We start from the raw sequence: 21,956 nt of genomic DNA on the forward strand, positions 1-21,956 counted from the left end.
AGTAATATAGGGGGCTATGACTTTATTACCCCTCATTAACACAAATTAGACCACTTGAGCTTCCCTGAATGGCGATGACAAATTGAATTAAGTGTTTGGAAACAAGTCAGTCCCCACCCCTGGCCAGGCTGCAACCATATTGCATTAACATTCATTGAAGGGTGTGTGTGTGTGTGTGTGTGTGTGTGTGTGTGTGTGTGTGTGTGTGTGGCTATAAAAAAGCGGAGCTATTATTTAGAGGTAGGTGGAGTTTTTAGAGGCTGTGAATGGTTAAATTCCTTTGGAAATGATATAGATCCTCGTGGCTGTGGTGAGTTAACGCCGGCGAGTTAAAGGACGAGTGAAACAGATGGTTTGGACCTTAGATTCAGCCGCTGAGGACTTCACACATTTTATTTTGGGATCATCCACATTTATTAATGAGAGTCCAACAAAAGTTCACAGCTGAAACAAACATCTGGATACTAATACGAACTCTGGCATTGAATATATTTAAGAACGTTCACTGCATCTGGTTTAATTTAACTGGGAACTGTTTTGTTTTGGTCCTAACTAATTCACTTTAGACTAAAAATACGGATTTCATCATGTTCTTGAACCCGGCTTTTAAATGATTGGGTGGAATAAATTGAGAGTTAAACTGTGTGCTATTGTGTAATAAAAGTTATACTGCTTTGAGCCTCCTACTATCCAATATGTATCAGAGATAATCAGGCTGATAAATGAGTGTATGTGTGATGACTCTCTCTTCTCACACACTGTCTTGTCTCTTGTAGGCTGTAGAAGACCGACACCTTGTGGCAGCCAGTGAGATTACAGTTTGCTGTGATTCCTCACAGAACAGAACAAAATCAAGCTGAGAATCAGAATTCAGAACACAACGTGGGATGGCAGGGTGGAAGTAACTCATTACATCTACTCTCGTTACTGTACAAAGTCAGTCTTGTACCACGGTAGACTATAGTACAAAAAAAAATGTGAAAAAAAGTTGCATGTATGTTTATTTAGCAGTGATTTAATGCACCACCCGGTCAGAATGCTGAGTGACCCAAATCAAACACACCCACGTCGGTTCGTCACCAACAGGTGCGTTCTGAGGTGGCTGAAATGCTAAATGCTAAAAGTGATGTTGATTCCTATCTGATCCGGGACTTCTGCGTTCACTGAGGAACTTTTTACCTTCAGTGAGGTGCGAGGACGTCCTGCTGTGTGTGACCTCTTCCTGCTCAACATGTTGGAAAACTTTGAGGAGCTCAGTGGGACAGAGATGCTAACTGTAGCCTGCTAGCTAAAGGATGCTGGGACAGAGAGGCTAACTGTAGCCTGCTAGCTAAAGGATGCTGGGACAGAAAGGCTAACTGTAGCCTGCTAGCTAAAGGATACAGGGACAGAGAGGCTAACTGTAGCCTGCTAGCTTAATGATGCTGGGACAGAGAGGCTAACTGTAGCCTGCTAGCTTAATGATGCTGGGAAAGAGAGGCTAACTGTAGCCTGCTAGCTAAAGGATGCTGGGACAGAGAGGCTAACTGTAGCCTGCTAGCTTAATGATGCAGGTAAAGAGAGACTAACTGTAGCCTGCTAGCTAAAGGATGCTGGGACAGAGAGGCTTACTGTAGCCTGCTAGCTAAAGGATGCTGGGACAGAGAGGCTAACTGTAGCCTGCTAGCTAAAGGATGCTGGGACAGAGAGGCTAACTGTAGCCTGCTAGCTAATGGATGCTGGGACAGAGAGGCTAACTGTAGCCTGCTAGCTAAAGGATGCTGGGACAGAGAGGCTAACTGTAGCCTGCTAGCTTAATGATGCTGGGACAGAGAGGCTAACTGTAGCCTGCTAGCTAAAGGATGCTGGGACAGAGAGGCTGAGTGAACTGGACATACAGTATTCTGCTTTGAGAATAAACGAGCAAAGATGTACCTGGAGCAGATTGTGGGGGACCTCTCGGTGCATAAGACTCTCAGAATGTCTCCAGATACCCAGGTGAGTAAAACAACACACCTACAGTAGGATGACGGTTGAGGAGATTGTCACTGTTGCTAGGCAACATTGCCTTGTGTGTTTACAAGCTGTGCAGCTCTCTTTTTGCTGTATTGTGTGTTTTTTGTGTGGCTGCAGCCTCTGTTGAGTTTATAGTCTGTTGTTTACAGGCTACATGTCCCTGTTTTCTGCTTTTATTCTAGTATAAGAAACGTCAGGCAGTTTAATTTCTGTAGTTTAATAATGCTTGTTGCACCCGCCGTGGTGTCTATATCTCTTTTTTTATTTATCGTTGGTCATTTTTGTCCGTTTTTGTTTTGGTTAGTTCTAATAACATTACATTGTATCAGTTGTATGCACACTGCAAAGTGCTGTCTAAAGAGAACAAATGTATTGTTTGTTTGTGCATCAAGTCTCTGGTGTGCATGTTCACATATTATTGTACTATATTTTGTAGCCTAAATAAGTTCTATCATATAACACCATCATCATATAGGCTACAATTGTTCTTTACCCCCTTTCCCTTTTAAAAAATGTAACTTTTACTTAGTATATTTTAATTTACCTACTTTTTACCTTATCTAGACTTCAGGACCAAATTCCAAAGTAAAATTATATTTAAAGCAACAGTACTGTTTACTTATAATATTCTAGTGCTCTTTCCGACCCTCTTACCAAATGGCTAATAACATCAAAGGTCGTTAAAGTAGAACAAAGTATTGTGATGAGTTATCAGTGACGCAGATGGGGGACTGGATTTATGACTGCACTACTGAATCGGTTTCCGTGCTCTTGGTGTTTGGAAGCGATTGGAGAATATTTACAGAGTTCAACAGCAGGTTACGTATGAGGCCAAATCAAAATGTTCCTTATCAGTGGAATATTTAACCATCATTGTTTACAGGCAGTAGCTTAATAACAACAACAGTAACAAGATGTCAATATTTTATGAGCTGCTCAGGGATCTTGTGTATGGCATGTTTCTTTTTTAGTACAGAACACAAAGGCATTATTACTTCTGGGACGTTATTGGCTTTCAGATGTCAGAATTTGGCCGGGAAACAGAAAGAAAGTCTGATTTCCTTCCTCGTGTATATTCCAGACAGCTGTTTTATTTCAAACAATCACTGACGGTGGTTTTAATTATCAGCTACTCTGAGCGCAGCCAGATGTTATTCAGCTCAGACATGTTTTCAAAGGTACTGTACTACTAAGCTTCTTTTTTTCACACATTCACACCTGGGCTGGTCGGGGCTTCAGTTGCTTACTCACGCACTTTGTCTGTGTTTTTGTTGAAACTGTGACTCTTTACTTCTCATCAGTCAGAACTAGATACAACTCGTTTTCCATCAGATGAGGATTTCTCATCTCATCTCACTGACGTTGAACAAGAGACTGAATCAGGATGATTTTCTCAGGGTGCATAGCTTCACATTTCATCTACTGACATGTCCAGTGTACTTGTAGACGCTGGAAAGGAACAACAATAACAATAGAAGAAAGCTCCGGAGGCACAATCCTACAATAAATTATCCTTCCTTTAGAAGTAGGAATTCAAAATGTGATTATAATTCAATGACATGATTTAAAATAGGTCCAATAAAATGTAGTAAATCCAATATTGATAAGTCTTACAAATATATTCCAATATGCACAGACTTCATATCGCCGTGAGTCAAACTCAAAGATCACAAAGGAATCTGAAGAACTGCAAATTAATTCAATCAATTGTCTGAAAGGTTTGGAATCTCACTCGTACATGTTTGTTTCAAGAAAATACATTTTCATACACCGTCTGGTGTTTCATTGTTAAAGCAGAAGATGGTGCTAGAGGTTAAAGATATGATGCAGCTCGACTCCCCTTAAAGGACACAGCTCCACACTGCAGCCTGCTCAACACACAAACATAAGGGATTTATCAATCACTCTCTTTTTTCTGTTATGTTCTCTTTAACCCACTGTACATGTTTACCTTGTGTTGTATTTAATGCACCACACAATATGTGCACAAAATGCATCTATTCCTAAGTGACTTACTCACTTACTCATGTGGCAGGTCAGTCACAGTCTAGATTACTAAACACACACTGTAGCACCCGTGTTACTGCTGGAAACATCCCTTCACCTTGTTATTAACCAGCTCACTATATGCACATTTGGAGTTTGTACTGTGAAGGATTTTTAAAGAACATATCATGTTATGTGCTTAGAGGGGACGTTAAGGTCTTTTGAAAAAGATATTAGTGGAAGTCAGGAACAAATAAAATGAAAATGTACTGTAGCAGATGGGAAATGTTAGCCGTCGCGGAGCCAGATGGGAAATGTTGCATGTTCATTATGAAGAAAAAGCACAATTTAGACTAAAGTAAGCTGCATTAGGGCAGATGGCAGATTGAGAATGGCTATTATTACTGACCAAAACTCCCCTGTGATTAAAACCGAATAAAGTGAAACGAAGAAAGTTGCTACAGTTTGTTTTTGTTTTCTGGAGCTGGTTGGAGAATGCATATTAACAGTGCCATGGTTTGACATTTGTCTCCCACAGGGGGACGACTCCAAACAGGCTAAAGCCTTCTGCATGGCAGTATAATTGGATATGACTAAAATGTTGCTTCACACTTTTTGCAAGCGGATTTTGTTTTTTGACACAATGAAAGTCTTGGTAAATTGGGGGTGAAATATATTCCTCACATGAATCGGGATTTAAACTATTGACTCTCAAATTCAAGAACAGTTGAAACTAGAACTTGATGTGATCGAGTTGCACGCATGTTGTCTCTGCATGGTAACTATTCAGACGATGATCCACCTCCCTGTATGTGGGTCACCTGCTGTCGTACATTCTTAATAATCTCTATACTTTTAATTACAACGACACGTAGTATCCATACTCAAAAGGTTAAGATATCCATCCGTCCATGTCTTCATTATTGTGTGAAATGTAGGTAATGTGTACAACCTCCCCTCCCTTGTAGAAAAACGATTTATATCACAAGATGCAAATAGAATTTTGATGTTCAATTGATTTGAGCAGCGTGTTCCCTGCACGCTGATCGATCTCAGCGTCACTGCTCGTCTACATTATAGAGATTAAGCACAGAGTCAGGTGAAGAACACATTACTTACTGAATGTGCAGCATATTAATGTTTCTATCAATAAAAGTTGGTTGGAAAATATGCAGAAATGCTAAGTAGTACCACAACGGAACGTCATACCAGTAATGTGTAGTTAGAGCCACAATGTGCAGGATCGGATGTTAGTGGAATAGAGTAGTGAGACTTTGGTTTGGGCCGGTGCAACCCTTTGTGCAAAGGGGGGGGGGGGGGGTAAAGGACGGGACTAAGGACACGGGGGCTCTGGTGCTGGTGATGATGATTGATGCTGTTACTGTGGTCTGTTGCTGAGGAGTGGAGGGATGTTGAGATGGTGAAGTCTCTTCATCATCTAGTGGCGATAAAGCGAAGCTGAAGTCAGCAAAAAGGATTAAATACGAAGTTGTCTGGAAGTGACTCTAACTTTAGCTCTTTGTTATTCTCCACCGCTACGAAGCCTCGTGTGCACCCTCATCAGCAGCACTCTAAAAATAACCTTCACTTTGACTTTGAAATACCTGCCCCAAGACCTCGCTCATCGTCCTTCCCCTGAATACAGATGTTCTTCTCAATGTGTGTGTGTGTGTGTGTGTGTGTGTGTGTTTTACACCTTAGGTTGTCCAGCTGATTTGCAATCAAATCCTGTTTCCAGAAGCTTATCTTAGCAGAAGTACCTCTTCCAGTCTCCGGGTTGTGCTGTTGCGCCAACTTCCTCTTACTCCAGTTCCAAGTCGCTGAGGTCTTGTTTGCGCGCAGACTGGCCCGGTATCCACCTGGAAGTGGTACAAAAGCACAGTTGTGCAGGAAGCTTCTGCAATTTCCTCCCTCTTGCGTCACAAACGCATTACTGTGCCTCTCACCCAAACCACAACCACATGGGTCCCGGTGCAGCGCTGGAATTTTCCCACTGACAAAAACACATTAACTGCTCAGAGCGGAGCGGCTGGGTCGTGGGGCCGAGCTGTTGCTCTGATCCTGTCGATGAATGAGCTTCTTCTTAACACCTGTCGTCGTGTGTTTATCGGAACAAACACAACATGTTGCTCTACCTGTATCAAATATGACCATTGAGTATTTTTTTATTTCCTGAGATATCCCAGACTTGTTGATGTTTGTGTCTTTCATGTCTCAGCTACAGTTTTGATGCTTTACCAAACTGCCAGTGGTGGTGTGTGTGTGTGTGTGTGTGTGTGTGTGTGTGTGTGTGTGTGTGTGTGTGTGTGTGTGTGTGTGTGTGTGTGTGTGTGTGTGTGTGTGTGTGTGTGTGTGTGTGTGTGTGTGTGTGTGTGTGTGTGTGTGTGTGTGCACACACAGATTAAAGATTACACAGATTTTCAAGCAATGCATCTTGTTTCTCCTCTCTGTACATGATCAGTCGGAACGGTTTCTCTTATTCCTGGAAAGTCACCGAGCTTGGCACTTGATAGTTTGGCCGTGCTAACATGTCGTAAAGCTCTTCTTCTTCATAAGAGAGTCACGATTTTGTGAAGAAGAAAAGCAGCCGGATAGAGTTTAGTTTAAAGTTTGGTCAAACAATGAGCCTTGCTATTGATTTCTCTCACCTACAGAGGAATACATCTTGTCTGTTCCCCTGAAACCTAGAGCATCAGTTTCACCCAACAATCTCAAGTGAGTGCAGAAGACCCCCCCCTCTAGCAGTTTTAATCCACTGCATTATTAAATAAGACAAGATAGAAAACAGATCAATTTACCACATGGATGGTGATCAGTGTAGCAACACGATCACACAGAAACAACCCTGGGCCATTTTAAATGAACATTTTGTCTACTAGAATTAAGCAGGCTAGATATGAATGAAGCAGTAAGTACTTTAAAACCACTGTCCTGCTGTTTAGTGTGTAAAACGGATGAACTGTCGGTCACAGGTGTTTTCAGTTACTCGGGCTGCTCAGGTTGAAGTTCGCTGGGGTTATTCAGCGAGGTCACCAACCTCGATACGCTTAAAAGGATCATAAAAGTGTGTCCTTCTCCCAATAACGTACTTGTAGTATCACTATGTGCTCTGTTCTTGGTGTACTAGATACTAGTTAATACAGTGAGAGTAAATGTTTCGCAGTTTGCAGAGATTTTTCTGTACCTGCGATTTACCCTAAATGTTTGCATCTGTCCGTTGCTCCTCTGTTTCCTTTATGCGTTACATCTTCAGACGAGAATCAAAAGGAAATAAAATGCGACTTTTCCAGTGTGAATAAACTGCAAACTGTCTTAGAATTAATGAACCTCGACACGACTCCTGTTAGCAAACAAGAACTGTTTGTTCTTTGATCATTTTCTACCAACAGCAAATGATACAAGGCATGAATGAGTTGTTTTCAAACTGAATGTGTTTTATAATGTTTTCAGCTTCGGGGCAGCGTTCACCTCGACACACTCGAAACTCACTGAAAGATTTAGTGAGTAGATCTACCGACTGAAAACACTAAATACTTCAAATCTGTTTCCAATTACATGCAGTCTATCAGGGCACGGTTTCCTCCCCTAACAAGGGAAACACAATGAACAAGTGTGTGTGTGTGTGTGTGTGTGTGTGTGTGTGTGTGTGTGTGTGTGTGTGTGTGTGTGTGTGTGTGTGTGTGTGTGTGTGTGTGTGTGTGTGTGTGTGTGTGTGTGTGTGTGTGTGTGTGTGTGTGTGTGTGTGTGTGTGCGTGTGTGTTTGCATTACACCTCACCTCTGTGATAGATCAGGGAAATAAAAGCAGAATGTTTAGTTATTGCGACTTCACTTACTGCAGGTTATATTTAGTGCCTGTTAAAAACACGGATGATGGAGCTGAAGCATTGAACTGAAGTTGAACTCGCACCTCGTGCTCAGTCGGGTCGCTTTATACAACAGAAGCGATCCATCTCCAACACTGCAACAAAATATCCATTTTAGTCATTTACTCGTATCTTTATTATCAATCTCTAAATAATATTTACGTGCAGATAAATGTCTTCAAATCAGCAGCGGGCCGTAATGTGAAGGCTGAAGATGATATTCCCTCCGCCTCGCTCTATCCAATGACTTTCATGCTTGGCTGCTGTCCAATTTTATCTCCAGGAGTTGCTAGGCGACAGGAACATCCTCATTGCACAAGTGTATTCTGGGAAATGATGGGTCCAATGAATGAATTCTGCAGATCTGTAACTTATCTGCTTTCAACGTTGTTATCATTTGAGTCAGTGAAAAAGCAGGGTGCAGGGGAAATGGTGCGTTTTAGGTGGAGACACACACACACACACACACACACACACACACACACACACACACACACACACACACACACACAGCTGGTTAAGACTGAGAACATACTTGTTAGAAAACAGTATTTTCTATGAAGACTCCCGTCAGAGTTGTGTGGAGAGCTGGAGGCGGGACAAACTTCTTCTCGTAATTCTCTGTGCATGAAAAGGCTCTAATGAGACGGCGAACAGTAAGAATGCAGGTTCCTGTAAAGGTGATTTAAAATCCTGTAATGTAATGTTCTTCATCTATTCTACTGCACAGTAACTCCAAAAGTTTAAACCGGGAGTATTTCATGTTAACAGTCATGGTGTTAAGTATTGCAGTCTTTATCACCTGCCGGAGGGAACACCTGACTGATAACGCTGCCCCTTTAATCAAATCCTTTTTCTGAATAATCTCTACTTGTTATAAAAATAAAAACTATATTGTATAACAACCTGCAAACATATCATCATATGATCTAAACAAAGAGACATCTTTAGTGGTCGTCTGGTTTAGTGGCCGTGTTAATGTCCAGTATAGCCCTCCTGCAGTATGATCTAAGTCAGGGGGGGGGAACCTTTTTCCTATCAAGGACCATTTTGTTTTTACAACATACTAATTATTGAACTCATAACCTCTGCTAATTTTTTTTAAGACGCAGCCCATTCATTTCACTGTTTTATCAGAAATCCTTTATTAGTCCCACAACGGGGAAATGTATCTTGTCACAGCAAAAGAACATATGAAGTAAAAAGGTAGTACACAATAATTAAATAGAATAAAACATAATATAAGTACCAAGTGGTTAATATAAATAAAGTGAGTATTGCACATGGCAGTGATAACTGCACAGCAGTGGTGCAACAGTGTGTTCTTGGTGTGGGGGTCTACCTCTCTATCTGTCCATGTTTGTATGTTCCGCTCTGCAGAGAGCTGCTTGTTGGGCCGAACTCCACCGAAGAGCGTTAACTTTATCCAAACACACTCGTCCTCTCAGCTCGTGCAGTTTGACATGTCTCGTGCAGTAATGACGCTCAAGACTAATTTTCATCACCGCAAGCACAAACTAGACTCACTGGGCTTTTACTTCCACAAATAAATAATCGTTCGTCCATTTCTCCTGGAAAGTGCGACATTCCGCTTCCACCTTTCTCTTGTTTACACTCGCCACGCTGCGTTCACTGATGTCACTGACTCTCGTTTAATATTTAAGTTTTTTGACATGACATGACCACGTGATGACACGTACCTCTCGTGTTGTGTTCAAGGACCCTGACCTTGGCCAGGAAAAACAGTCAGTCAGTCGCCCGTTTAAAATATAGTCTATTTTTTTTTGCTAGTGGATTTTTTTTGCGTGCGTTTTATGAATTACCTCGAGGGCCGGATCAAATGGTCTCGCGGGCCGTATACGGCCGGGGGGCCGGAGGTTCCCCACCCCTGATCTAAGTGATCATTCTAAGGGAAGAAACACAAAATGATTTGTAAACTTAGCGGATAAAAGAAAGCGAGACAGTATCCCAAAGATTTGATCTTGTTCTTTATTTTCTGTGGTGTTTTGGAGCTGTTGACGGATTCAAGGGAATATTGTGCCTCAGATTTGATGCAGTGTCTGACACCTCTCAACTCTAAGATGTTGGAATTGGGGGGGGATTAAAGTTTGCAACTTTCCAAAACCTACAATCTGACAAGCACGGCCATTTCCTGCAAGGACCTGCCAGGTGTTAGAATGTGTCTCTTCCTTTCTGTTCTTACAAACGAGTGCACCAACATGAATAATGTATCCCGACCGAAGGAAAAAAACAAGCTGAATATATTTTAGAATCTCAAAAACAATACTTGTTAGAAATGATGTCTGGTGTATTGTTTATTGACGAGTTGTGTTTTATCTCCTGTTATGTGAAGCGGTCTTGATCATCTCTGCTGATAGAGAGCTTAGCGGGGTGTAGCCAGACTAACACAAGCGTTCTTTTACACCAGCAGGATTTTAGTCCAAACATAATTTCATCTTTCAGCTGGATTCATCGTCAGTCTGCAAAAAGCTGTTTTCCACATCTTGTCTAAATGCCATGAGGCACAGATACGATACGGTCTTGTTTTATTTTTGTTGACTAGTATAGCAGTATATCAATAATAGTGGATAAGATGAGAATGACCAGAGCCCGGCTCTGAAGCCAAACAGACGATTGTTTATTACAAATACACAGCAACCTTTTCAGTAAACACACACTGAATAAATGTTAAGATTACCTGACAGTGTGCAGATCTGCTGTGGATACGCACCAGTGACTTGGAGGATTATTCCAACTGACAGTACATCTGCACCAGTGAAACAGCCACTGAGAAATAAGCTGATCCTGCTGTGAAAGAAACTTAATAACCTGTCTGCCTCACTTAAACAGCGACGGGTTTTGGTTTCAAATAAATCCTTTGTGAAATTTCAATTACTGCATCAAAGCTGTAATCTTCCTTCAGAGGGACAGAGTTGTTATCGCGGAGCGCCGAGAACGGTCAACGCAGCGATGTTGACAGAGAGTTCGATAACACCGTACTCGTCATTGTGATCCCTTCCACATCAGTCGCTTTGAAAAACACCGAATTTAGGAAGTGTCACAAAACGGGTATTAATGTTTGTGTAATGCCGCCTGTCACCACAGGGGGTGGTAACGTGTTGAAAGGGTTTATTTCAGTATTTTTCTTCCAATTTTAAAATCAAACCAGCACCCAAATCTCCAATAAGCCATTTAATGTGAAGGCCAAAGATGATATCCTCTTTACCTCTTTCTCTGAAATGACTTTCATGCCCAGCTGCTGTCCAATTTCATCTCCGGGAGTTGCTAGGCGACAGGAGCATCCTCATTACAAGTGTATTCTGGGAAAAGGATGGGAGCCGTAAATGAATTCTGCAGATCTGTGTGTTGTTATGAGCCGTCCGCACGCTTGTCATGAGGGTGAATGAAACGGAAGGATGCTGTGCAAACGTGCCATCAGGTCATTTAGAGGAGACGGTTCAGCGTTCGCTTTGTCCTGCGAGGAGACGCAGACGCATCAGGTCTGAACGCTCCGTCACACCTCATACAGTCCAGAGGTTAACACAGTTGCTATGTGAACCGCTGTGTGTTCATGCAGGGTTTTCGCAGTCGGCTTCATTAGAAAGCAACTAATTAAAGGATATTTTAAAACGTATATTTTCAGCCATCAGAAGCAACAACAATGAAGAATGCTGCACATCATTATTGCACATATTAAGTGTTTTATGGGAGCTGGTGGGACCAAGAGATTAATCCTCCAGGGGTCCATAAAGAAGAGGAATGCTTCTTGTTTCATTTTGTCATTTTAAGATGTTAGTATTCTCTAGTGTACTATAACATGGCATAAAGAAAATGCATATATTACTGCGACATTTCATAGGATGAGAAGTGGGAAAGATTTGACCCTAAATCTAATATTTGACATATTGAGGTCAATGAAAGGTAAAAAAAACAACCTTCGGACCAAATCATCATCTTGTAATCTCCTGCAGTCCCAACACGCTGCTTCTGCAATTACAGAGACATATTGTGAGGTAGCTCGGCTACATTAAGAAAATATTAATAAAGAAATCTCACACATGTTTTTATATTTATACATTTGTACATATTTATTTAAATGTTTATTGTCACCATGCTATGCTATCATGTTGCAATTGAGAGTGTGTGTGTGTGTGTGTGTACTTAGCAAAGAGCTAACAGTAACAGATAAGTGGTTGAAACTTCTACATTCTTCTTCCAAATGATGAGCTCATGAAAAGAGATCTGAAGCCTGAACCCACACACACACATCCAGAGTAACTTTATCATGAATGGATTCTCAGCCGTGGACGTGCCGCTGTGTCTTCTTCTTCTTCTTCTTCTGCAGTGAAATATTATCGGGCAATACCATGAAGCCGTCCCATCCATCACACAGGTACGATGAAGGAGCAGCTGAGCTGTACTGCTTCATCAGTATTAGAGCTACTTCAATGCAGCCACCATGATGAGCAGTGTGAATGAATGAAACCTCTAAATCACATTAACAGCAAAGACTAACTAATGCTGCTGCGCGTCAGCTAAATCTTAATCACCTGTCAGAGGGGATCCCGGCGCTTCATTCTTGGTGATAACCGCTCCGAGTCAACAGCAGACCGATGGCGCTGCCCTTTAATTAAAACATTTTCCTCACTTCTTTCCTATTTTTATAAAAGAACATTTGGTACATGGCAGAAGAGACCTGCCTCTGCCCGTTAAGCTCTGCACAGATTTGTTGTGCACACAAATTGCATAAAAGCCAACCAGCGAAAACATATTATATGATCATGAAAGATACATATCTCATAAATGGTGAGACTAAATAGATTATATGGGCCCTGTGTGCTGAGTGGCTAATGGAGGCCACGGCGTAGAGGGAATAAGACCTGTTAGCTGGCTGTGTTTGACTGAAATGCTACCCCGCCAGGCTTTTTCACCACTGTTCTCACAGAGATAAATCCCTGTTGCACTTAGTAGTCATCCATTTTTAATGGCGCAGCCTCAGCTGGAGAGATGCATGAAGCCAGAGGAGGGGGGATAGGGGGGAGGGAGGAACAGCCAAGGTGTGGATGACACCAGCCGGATGCCTCAGGCTAATGTATGTACAGTCTTCTCGATGTGTTTTTCTACTGCATGCTCAGCGTCAGCAGCAATTATGAACGTCTGAGGTTGTTCTGCTGGTGAGTCGGGCCGCAGACAGTAAAACCCTTCATGAACTCATCATGGCTTTACTCTTTATTATTCCCTCATTGATGGGACATGTGTAAGAAACCCAGAAAGCACTCCCATCTGCACATCTGTGGACAGATCTTTGATAAAAAACAAGAAGCTTCCTGCCTGTTTTGAGCCCCTTAATATGTCTGCAGCAGCCCCTTCCACACATGGCAGGCGGAGGAGGCCGGGAGGGCCAGCTATTCCATCCACTCCAGTGCAAACATGATCCGTTTGAATGGCGAGGCATAAGCCAAGACATTCTTGTGTGGGCAGACCTCCCTAAACAACCGCGAACAACCGTGGCACTGTGTTTGTCCTTCAGAGACAAATCTTTGAGATGCCAGAGCAGCAGATCAGTTTTGGGTTTGTCCAAAAAGCAAAGGTTACAAGGAAGTTGTTTCTCTGTCGAATGTGTTGTACGCTCAACACTTCCCTCCACACACTGTGTGTGTTAGTCAGTCTGTTAGCGGGACAATTAGGGCGAGCAGGGCCATTCCTGTAACTGTGTTTTAGTCGACTTCCCTGCTTGATTTAATCAGTCCATCTGCAAATCACTAAAACGATCAATAAACCAGTAATTCTAGACACTTGCGTGACTTTAAAAAAAAGGGTTTTTATATGTTGAGTAAACCCCCCTGAAGAACACGACCACATAGCTCCAGATATTTGATAGGTTTTTATTTCTCTAGTGGATTCATGTTGTTATTCTGCACAGCAGCATACAGGAAATTGTGATAAAATATAAATAACAAAGTTCAACAGTGTTTCTTTTTCTATTATTCATTTAATCAAAAAAAACCTCTGTTAGAAGTGGCACATTTTGTCAGCCTGTTTCAATATCCACTCTCTCGCACACGGTCAAGAATGTAACATTGAACAACTAAACTTTAAAAAGTATGGGTTTAATCATTATTTACAGACAATCACCTTTTGGTGAGCAATGCTTATAGCTTCTTGGAAATTCACTTCCATACTGTTAAATGCAACAAAATGAAAATACAATTATGTTATACAAAGATCAAAAATACTATCAAAACCCTTATTATAAATGGCAGCACTATATCAATAAACTGCTGTTGACATTTGACATGTAAGTACAAAATCGTGTTGAGGTAGCGCCCTCTGAAGTCACTTGTAATGTTAAAATACTGAATAAACATCACTTTATATACAATACAGCAAATCTCTCTTCTTTCTTCAATGCAATTGTATTCCTTTGGTAAACAAAACTGTCAGAAATGTGCAGTCCTGCAAGTGACACGTTCAATCATACATTCACAACATTTTTGCATCTTTTTTTTTTCTCTTTTGGATTCTTCAGAAAGGAATAACGGGGAAACATGTTGGTGAATACTAACATTCATTTGCTCTCTTTCACCCCGTGCTCAGAGTGAAAGGTAGATGAGACTCTGTGGGTGGATACATTGTTAAGGCAAACCAAAACAAAAGCCCGTAGAGAAAGAGAGACCTGACGGGGAAGGGAAATCCAGTGTGTCGCTCTTATCTGGGAATGTAAACATAAAGAAATGTCTGCTAGTACCTTCTCGTTTGTGACTGCTCGTAAAGTCAGATAACATTCTCATGACATAGGATTGGAGAAGAGGTTTGGCTTGGCAACAATTGATTATAATGTTCCCCAGAGAACATGAGCCCTACACAGAGGCCACATTGTCTCGTGTGTGGTTTTTTTCTTTTTCTTTGAGCAGATTGAATGTCAACTTTTTACAGCAAGTTGGAAAATATGTTGTGGAGTTTTTAGGCAGGCAGATGGGATCAAAGAGCTCCTCCTCCAGTCAGACACACAAGTACTCATTAATGACACATTCTTGAGCTTCTTTAATGGCAAACATAACTTTGGTTTTCTAAGACGAGAAAGAAAATCGAAGCGAGCTTAGCTCACCGTACAAAAATACTTGGTAGAAATATGACATTCATCCCCTTTGCCAATGTCAGTGTGTTTCCCTACATGACCAAAATACTTTCCTTTCACTGTGTTCACACTTTGTGATTATTGATATTTATATGCACACGCTCAAATGACTATGAACTAGCAAGAAAAATAAATCCAATGTATAAAGCATAAAATTATTCTATGTGGATAAAAGAACTATAAAAATATAAGAGATCTTAGAGGAAAGAAGATAAAATCAATATGTTTATGAAACTGGGATAAAGGCGAGAGCCGAAATCAAAACAGTCATCTGGAAATTGTTCAGTGCAATTCAATTTACTTTAGTCATGTCTGTTTAGAATATTTTCATCCTCTTACCACCCACTGCCCTCCCTCCCTTTAATGGTCGCTGGGATGGCTGGTCTTTTGACAGTGGACAGTATTTTATCGTATGGGCATTGTCCCCGTTGGCACTGCAGAGGGGGCAGGTGTAAGCCCTCAGAATCGGGCACACCACCCTCCCGTCCGGAGTCTTCAGGACGTGAGAGCCGTACACCTCCTCAGGCGCTCCGTTATTTCGGCAGAAGACGCAGATTTTGGGCTCCTGCTTGCTCCTGGACGCGGGTTTGCGCATCTTCCTCTCCATGCCGAACAGGTCGAACCCCGCGAAGCTCCCGCCAAAGCCCACCTCTCGCTCTGGCAGCTGGACACCGAGCTGGTTGTGGAAGGGGCTCAGTATCGAGAAACGCTCTTTCAAGTCCAGGATGGAGGCCGGGGGGGGGCTCCCGGACGGGCAGCAGCAGTCCAGGTGCCCGCTCTCTCCAACGCCGCCCGCGATTACGCACGGACACGCCGGGGAATCGTCCAAACCCAGGGTTGCTTTCAGGGACTCGGTGATGGAGTTGGGATTCTGGGGCATGCTGAGCTTGTTATTCTTCGTAACCAACGTCGTCAGTCCGAGATAGTCGTTCCAAAAATTAAAAGTGTAGTCGTATGGGCTGCGCGCATTCAAATAGTTGTGATTGAGGAAATCCATGGCCACTTCTGGTCGTTTGCTTGCAGTCATAAAGTGGAACAACCAGAGTAATCCGTAAAGTCTTTGTCGCCAGAGTTCGTCTCCAGGAATGGTTCATGCACAGCGGTGTGGTCTCCAGTGTTCCTGTTATGTTTGAGCGTCCTGCAAACAGGCTTTCTGGTTATAAGGACCAGGAGGGCGGGGCGCTCTGCCTTCAAAACCAAGTTTGTGATCAGGTTGAAAGCAGGCTCCCTTTCTTCACAGCCACATTTACACCCATTTGTTTTCGTGCGGGTAGGCGCTCTGTCGGCATCAATCATCATTCTGGCATTTCGAGATTCAGGCTTTCTCATAAATGAAATACAAAGTTGTTAATAGTTAATGATTTGAGCGCAGAGAAATAATTACGCCCGCCAAGCCTGTTACATTATTTTAGCGCGAGTGCCAATCAATTCGGGGAGGATAGCTCGGCTCTTTGTTCCCCCTTGGTACTAAAACAGTACAATTCTGCATGTTTGGTGAATCAATATGGTTAGCCATTGTGCTTGAAAACCATCAACGCCAACTCGGGCGTTCACACACCTTAACCCCTTGTGTGCCAGGAGGCCCTTTGTTCCCTGCAGCAGCCATCCCCTCACTGTCCTGGGAGGAATAATCTGTGCTCATGTATCCTGTTACAATCAAATGTAACCTATAGGAGGAAAACCTATCGACCAAACCCTCGTGTTTACGCTTTCCTCATACTGAGGAGGTCATTTACTGGACAGAGTGGTTTTTAATACAAATGACCAACTTGGATTATAAAGGATATTTATTTATAATACAGGTTTCTTATTTTTCTTTATTCCTCTCATCAAAAATGACATCTATTTTTACATCTGTACTGTTGTGTAACCCATTTAGAATCAAAGGTCTGTTTACTTGCAGACGTGTGAACTTGATGGAAGTAAACAAGCCTTTATGACGTGTTGCTGTGTCATAAACTCCTGTTTAAGTGTGACACGCTGTCAGTCCTCGCATTAAAACCTCATAAAAAGCAACACACCACATCAGTCCAGTCAGTCATGATGTAAACACAACATGCAGAACTGCTCTTCAACAGGGGGCAGCAAAGTGCAATTACAGGTCACTTCATATAGACCTAAAGACCCCTCCCTCCCCTCGTCCCTCCCCCGAATCAATGAGTGTGCCAAACAAAACCTACAGTAACCGATGGCCACTGGCTGGAAGATGTTTTTAGTATATTCTGGTTCCACACATGCAACAATGGTCCTTTACACAGAGGAGCACAAACTGCACAGATCCATGAAATTAAGACTCATAAACCGAATGATACACAATATATTATCTGGATGAAGGTCGAGAGAGGAATCTGTACCAATGTGACGCTACATAACAAAACAGCAGAACATGTTGTAGGGCCATTTAGGCTTGTTAAAGGGGCAGTTCACCCCAAATGACAAAACTATCTCCCTCACCTCTCGTGTGTGGTGATGCAGGAATCATCACAACCTGCCCTATACTGACAGTTCTTCAGTACTGTATGATAAGCTGTGATATAGAGTGACTCCCCACACAATGGACCATGTTGCCTTTAGCTAAAGCTTTACTTGAAACCTCTGAGTTCTTTGATTTATGAAAGCAGCTCCTCATCTCAGTCATCCACGTGCCATGGATCTCCAATATGTCTGGTGCAGCGTGCTTCTGTAATGAAGAGTTCTGGGCTCATCTTGTCTATTTCTCTTCTTGTTGAATCCACACAGCTGGGAATCTGTTTTCATTATAACGAACCTGTAAGGAGTCTATACATGTACATGTATATCTCTACACATAATCACACCGGAGCACATTGGTTCTCCCTCAGTGATGGAAGGGATCCAGATTGTGGTTGTCCAGAGGGAATGTGAGGCAGCCGTCATAGACAGTCCGCTCACCGCGGGCCTCTGATCCTGTGATGAAGTGGGCAGCTCAGGAATGTGGACGCGGCCCTCTTGAAACAATGATAACACGAGTGACTGGTGTTCTAATTAAAACTTCCAGGGGGAGGCTGCAAGAACTCAGTGACTTGGAAGGTTCACATCTATTTTTAAGAGATCTAATAAGAATGCACTACCTTCGGAGACAGCGATAAACGCTCGGTCCAACGAGCTCGGATGTTTTAGAGGCCATTTCTCTCTGTTCTGTGGGTTCAGCAAGTTAGTTTGACACAGTATTGGCTGCTCATTTCACTCCGGAGCATACAGCATGGTGCAAAATATGAATTTTATGATGAAGCATTAATAATGTATGTAATCGCCAATTCTTTTTTTGCAAGCCAGGGCAGATTGTGAGAACAGATTCCTGTGTTGCTGCAGAGCAACTGAAATATTCATGGCCGTATTATTTCTTAATTTTGTTGTGACTAAGAGGGATTAATACTCATCCATTAACTAAAGCTAATTCTGTGGCCGCCTCGAGGTTGCACGAGTATATTGGACAAGGAAGTGAGATTAGCAGTGGAATGATGCATAACATCAGCGGGGTGGCTGTGGCTTGTAAATCGATTTGGGAATCACACTGACTAAGTGATTGTTGCGTAATTGTTTTTTGCTTGACAGGAAAAAAACACAGATCATCAGGAAAAGTGGTGGCTGGCTGAGGAAGACACCAAATCACATCTCCAGCGTGGGCTCATTAGCAACGTGAGACTTACATCTACAAGTTTGTGCTCAGGATGTACTGTGCAATGCAAAACAGCTCCAGCTGCCTTTGGCTGAAGTTAGAGGTATGATAATGTGTGATTTATACCGTCCCGTAGAGCTAGTGTTCTTCATGCATTATGATTCTAATCACAAATACATTCTGTGCTGATGATGCACAGATCCTTGTGTTTTGGCAACAGAACAAAATGTGTTGCACGTGGGGTGAAAACTCAGCTCAGTTCATGTTTGACACGAATGAAAGATTGATGGTATTGTGGAATGCATGAAGAAATCTGATCCCTTTTCTTTTGTTTAAACCTTATTGCATCTGCTCACACTGCTAGTACTAATTGAATGCATCATTTGGACATGTTTTGAATCATTATCATAAGATATGGTGTCTGTAACCTCTCGGGCTAAATCAGAAAACACATTTCTTTCTGTGAAAGAGCAGAATGTGTTTCTGTGGCTGCGTGGTTAGCCTTGGCTCTCTGTTGCTTATTTCATGAGGCAGGTTTGAGCAGTGGCCTTGGAGAGGTGAATGCATTGGGAAGGATTACACAAAGCACACACAGAGAAAAGCTTTCTGCATATTCCTACTGCTGCTGGAGGCGGCTGCCACGGATAGATCATTACAGTGCCTTGCTCAAAGATGCTTCAGAAATGGATATTCCCTCCAACTCTATTTAAGATGGTAATCCAGACCTCGGCACCACCAAAGGGCCATATTACTCTTTTCAAATAACAACCCCCCCCCCCCCCCCCCCCCCCTCCATCTCTGTGTTTACAGAGCGCCATATTGATCACGAAACAATACATAATGGGTTTGCAGGAATTGCTGAAAAATCAATTTTGCCATATGGATTGCTGTAATGAAGATGAATGCTGAATCCATCAGTATGAAAATAGCTCATGTGCATATACGTTATCCATACTCATCTTCTGGGTCACAGCAGAGAGACGGCTTGTTCTCTTTGAGCCTCAGACCCAAAGATTACCATGTGTTTTCATTCACATCAATTAGAGCTCTGTTTGTGATTATGCAAATGAGAAAACATGCAGGAAATTTAATCAGACCGCAAATTTGATTTCACGTGAAAAATTGCTCGAGGGCGGGTGCTTGATCGCATAATATTGAGCAACCAAATTATGTTCAATATTTGTTTTCGCACTGGGCCTCTACTTGGACACGGCAGAGCTTTATAGGCTTAAGGTTTGCCGTGATGTGGAGGCTTGAAGTTAACAGCGCTGCATAAGGTTTGATTATCCTTTGTTCTCCCCAGAGATGCTGAATGGGAACTGCAGTTAATGGGAAGCATTTCCATATCAGCAGCGAAGCACAGCAGCTTGTATTTATGCATTTGTATCATTGTTCCGTCCCCTGAACCAAATATCTAAGTGCTCGGTTTTCTTTTGTTCCCCCGCCGAAGAGCAAGAAAACGGGCTCTTTGTAATTGCACATAAACTCGGAGGATGCCATTATGCGAGCCACTGTAGATAACCGGTGATTAAACTGAATGTTACTCCAGGAGCATGACTGCATTGAAACTAATAAAGCATGTCAGTCAATAAGGGAGGTGGGTTTGTTTGTCAAGCTCAGAGATGTAGAACAAACAAAAAGAGGTCAGCTCGGCTCAGTCGTCCTGCTGTGACCTGAAGTCCTGCTGCACGTCAGGGCTCGAACGCCTCCACAATCTTGTATTTACGCCCCGTGCAACTTGACCTTGCACCAATCTACGCGCACATCTCGGCAGAATCAAATTAGGCTACATGATCTGGCTCAGAACGACGGGAAAAACATTTTTGAATCGGTACGAGAAATTCTTCCAGAGCAAATTCGTGCACGTTTCCCCTCGAGATCTGAAGCTCATTTCCCAACTTTTTTAGCAAATACCAGAAGCTGAGTGCCTTTCATTGTGCACAGGGCAGTAACTTCAATATGCTGGTTTGTAGGACACATGGTCTCAGGTGTAGAAAGCCTTAAGGAATAGTCATGAGCCCCCACCATACCACCTACAATTCAAATGATATCTACAAACTGTCCAAAATGTAACACCATTTCTTTCTAGTTTTGGGAGAGACTCACATTTTACAAGTGCATTTTAGTTCCATTTTTCATGAGTACTCTGCTTGCCTTCAGTCTTCTGTGGTTTCAGTTCCAACAGCTGTACTAGACGCGTCTCAGATGCTTTGGTTTAGAACAGTTTGTATCTTACGAGTACCTAAAGGTGCAACACTGAAATACTATTTAAAGCAAGTGTTCATGTGGAGGCACAACTCCCACTATGTTGCTACGACTTTTATTTTTATTTAGAACAAATGACAATTCCAGTTAAATGAACTAATTGACCCACAGATTAAACATCTTTAATTAGAATCAGGATTCACATTAACACTTTATTTCCAGTGTAACTCGTGCTCCTGGTAGGTTGAGGGTACAATCAGTTCGCCTTACAGTGTACTCGCTTCCTCTTCCTCTTTTGTAGACGCTCTCACCCTAAAGAGAAAGTCTCAGCATCACTTAAAGTGCAGTCAAGGCATTTCAGGCTAACATCCCATTTTTAAATACCAATTTTAAAAGCAACTGCAGCTCTTTAAACGTCGTTAAGTGATGGCTTGTCCCGGGAGTTGCACACAATTCAGTGTCATTTTCTCTCACCCCGGCTGCTACTGACACGATGTGGTTGAAGGAAGATGATTCAACGTACAGACCTCGGGTGTACCCGTCAGGTTTCTGTGGCCATGATTCCTCAGCTGAGGGAGTCATATGATATGATTTTGAGGAAAGTGATTTGCCATTTACAGCCATTGCTGGTGGAACATTTGAAGTGATTATAGCCATCCTCTGAGAACATTTCAAATGTAGCAATTCAGACAACTCCCTACAAAACTGCCGTCATGTTGTCCCGTCCACTGATGGCTCCAAAGTCCCCGACTCTCCATAGAGTAGTTCCCGAAAGTTGTGCAAGTCCCACATTCATTGAATGGCTTGAATTCTGGATGAGCTGTAGAGGTTGGATGGTACATGAAGGGAGAGCAGACAGGAAGGAGTTGAAATAGTCGGGCAAATGTCCAACCTATTCCTTCAACCGCTCTATAGGTTTGTTTGACGTTGTAGAAAGGATCATCTGAAGTCATAAAATAAGCCATCTTTCCAAAAACATATCTGGATACTGATGATCCAGAGACTTCATACACGTGAGGAATATCTAGAACTACTTTGTACTTGTGTAAATAGTAGCCAATTAATTGTTGACGGCACAATTTGTAGTTTATCCAGAGCGTCGTTTCATAGATGTGGCCGTGGAGTTTTAAA

At 42.4% G+C, this 21,956-nt stretch overlaps 1 protein-coding gene and 1 long non-coding RNA gene across 2 annotated transcripts in view; one reads left to right on the top strand and one right to left on the bottom strand.

The window, feature by feature from the left end:
* The first annotated feature begins 903 nt into the window (after window positions 1-903).
* The window catches only part of LOC115014938 (uncharacterized), a 103,628-nt gene continuing 82,575 nt past the window's right edge, over window positions 904-21,956 (top strand). The window contains exon 1 of the long non-coding RNA XR_003832958.1: window positions 904-1,977. This is a non-coding gene — a long non-coding RNA (uncharacterized LOC115014938). The remainder of the gene's footprint in view (window positions 1,978-21,956) is intronic.
* Window positions 13,717-16,161, bottom strand: nanos1 (nanos homolog 1). Its single transcript, XM_029442091.1, has one exon. The coding sequence runs from the start codon at window positions 16,008-16,010 to the stop codon at window positions 15,300-15,302; it is 711 nt and encodes a 236-aa protein (XP_029297951.1). The 5' UTR covers window positions 16,011-16,161; the 3' UTR covers window positions 13,717-15,299.

The sequence above is a fragment of the Cottoperca gobio genome, chromosome 10 (assembly GCF_900634415.1).
Source record: "Cottoperca gobio chromosome 10, fCotGob3.1, whole genome shotgun sequence".
Taxonomy (NCBI): Eukaryota; Metazoa; Chordata; class Actinopteri; order Perciformes; family Bovichtidae; genus Cottoperca; species Cottoperca gobio.

Excerpts from the sequence above, each read along its gene's own strand:
- nanos1 (XM_029442091.1), bottom strand. The coding sequence starts at position 16,010 with ATGACTGCAAGCAAACGACCAGAAGTGGCCATGGATTTCCTCAATCAC.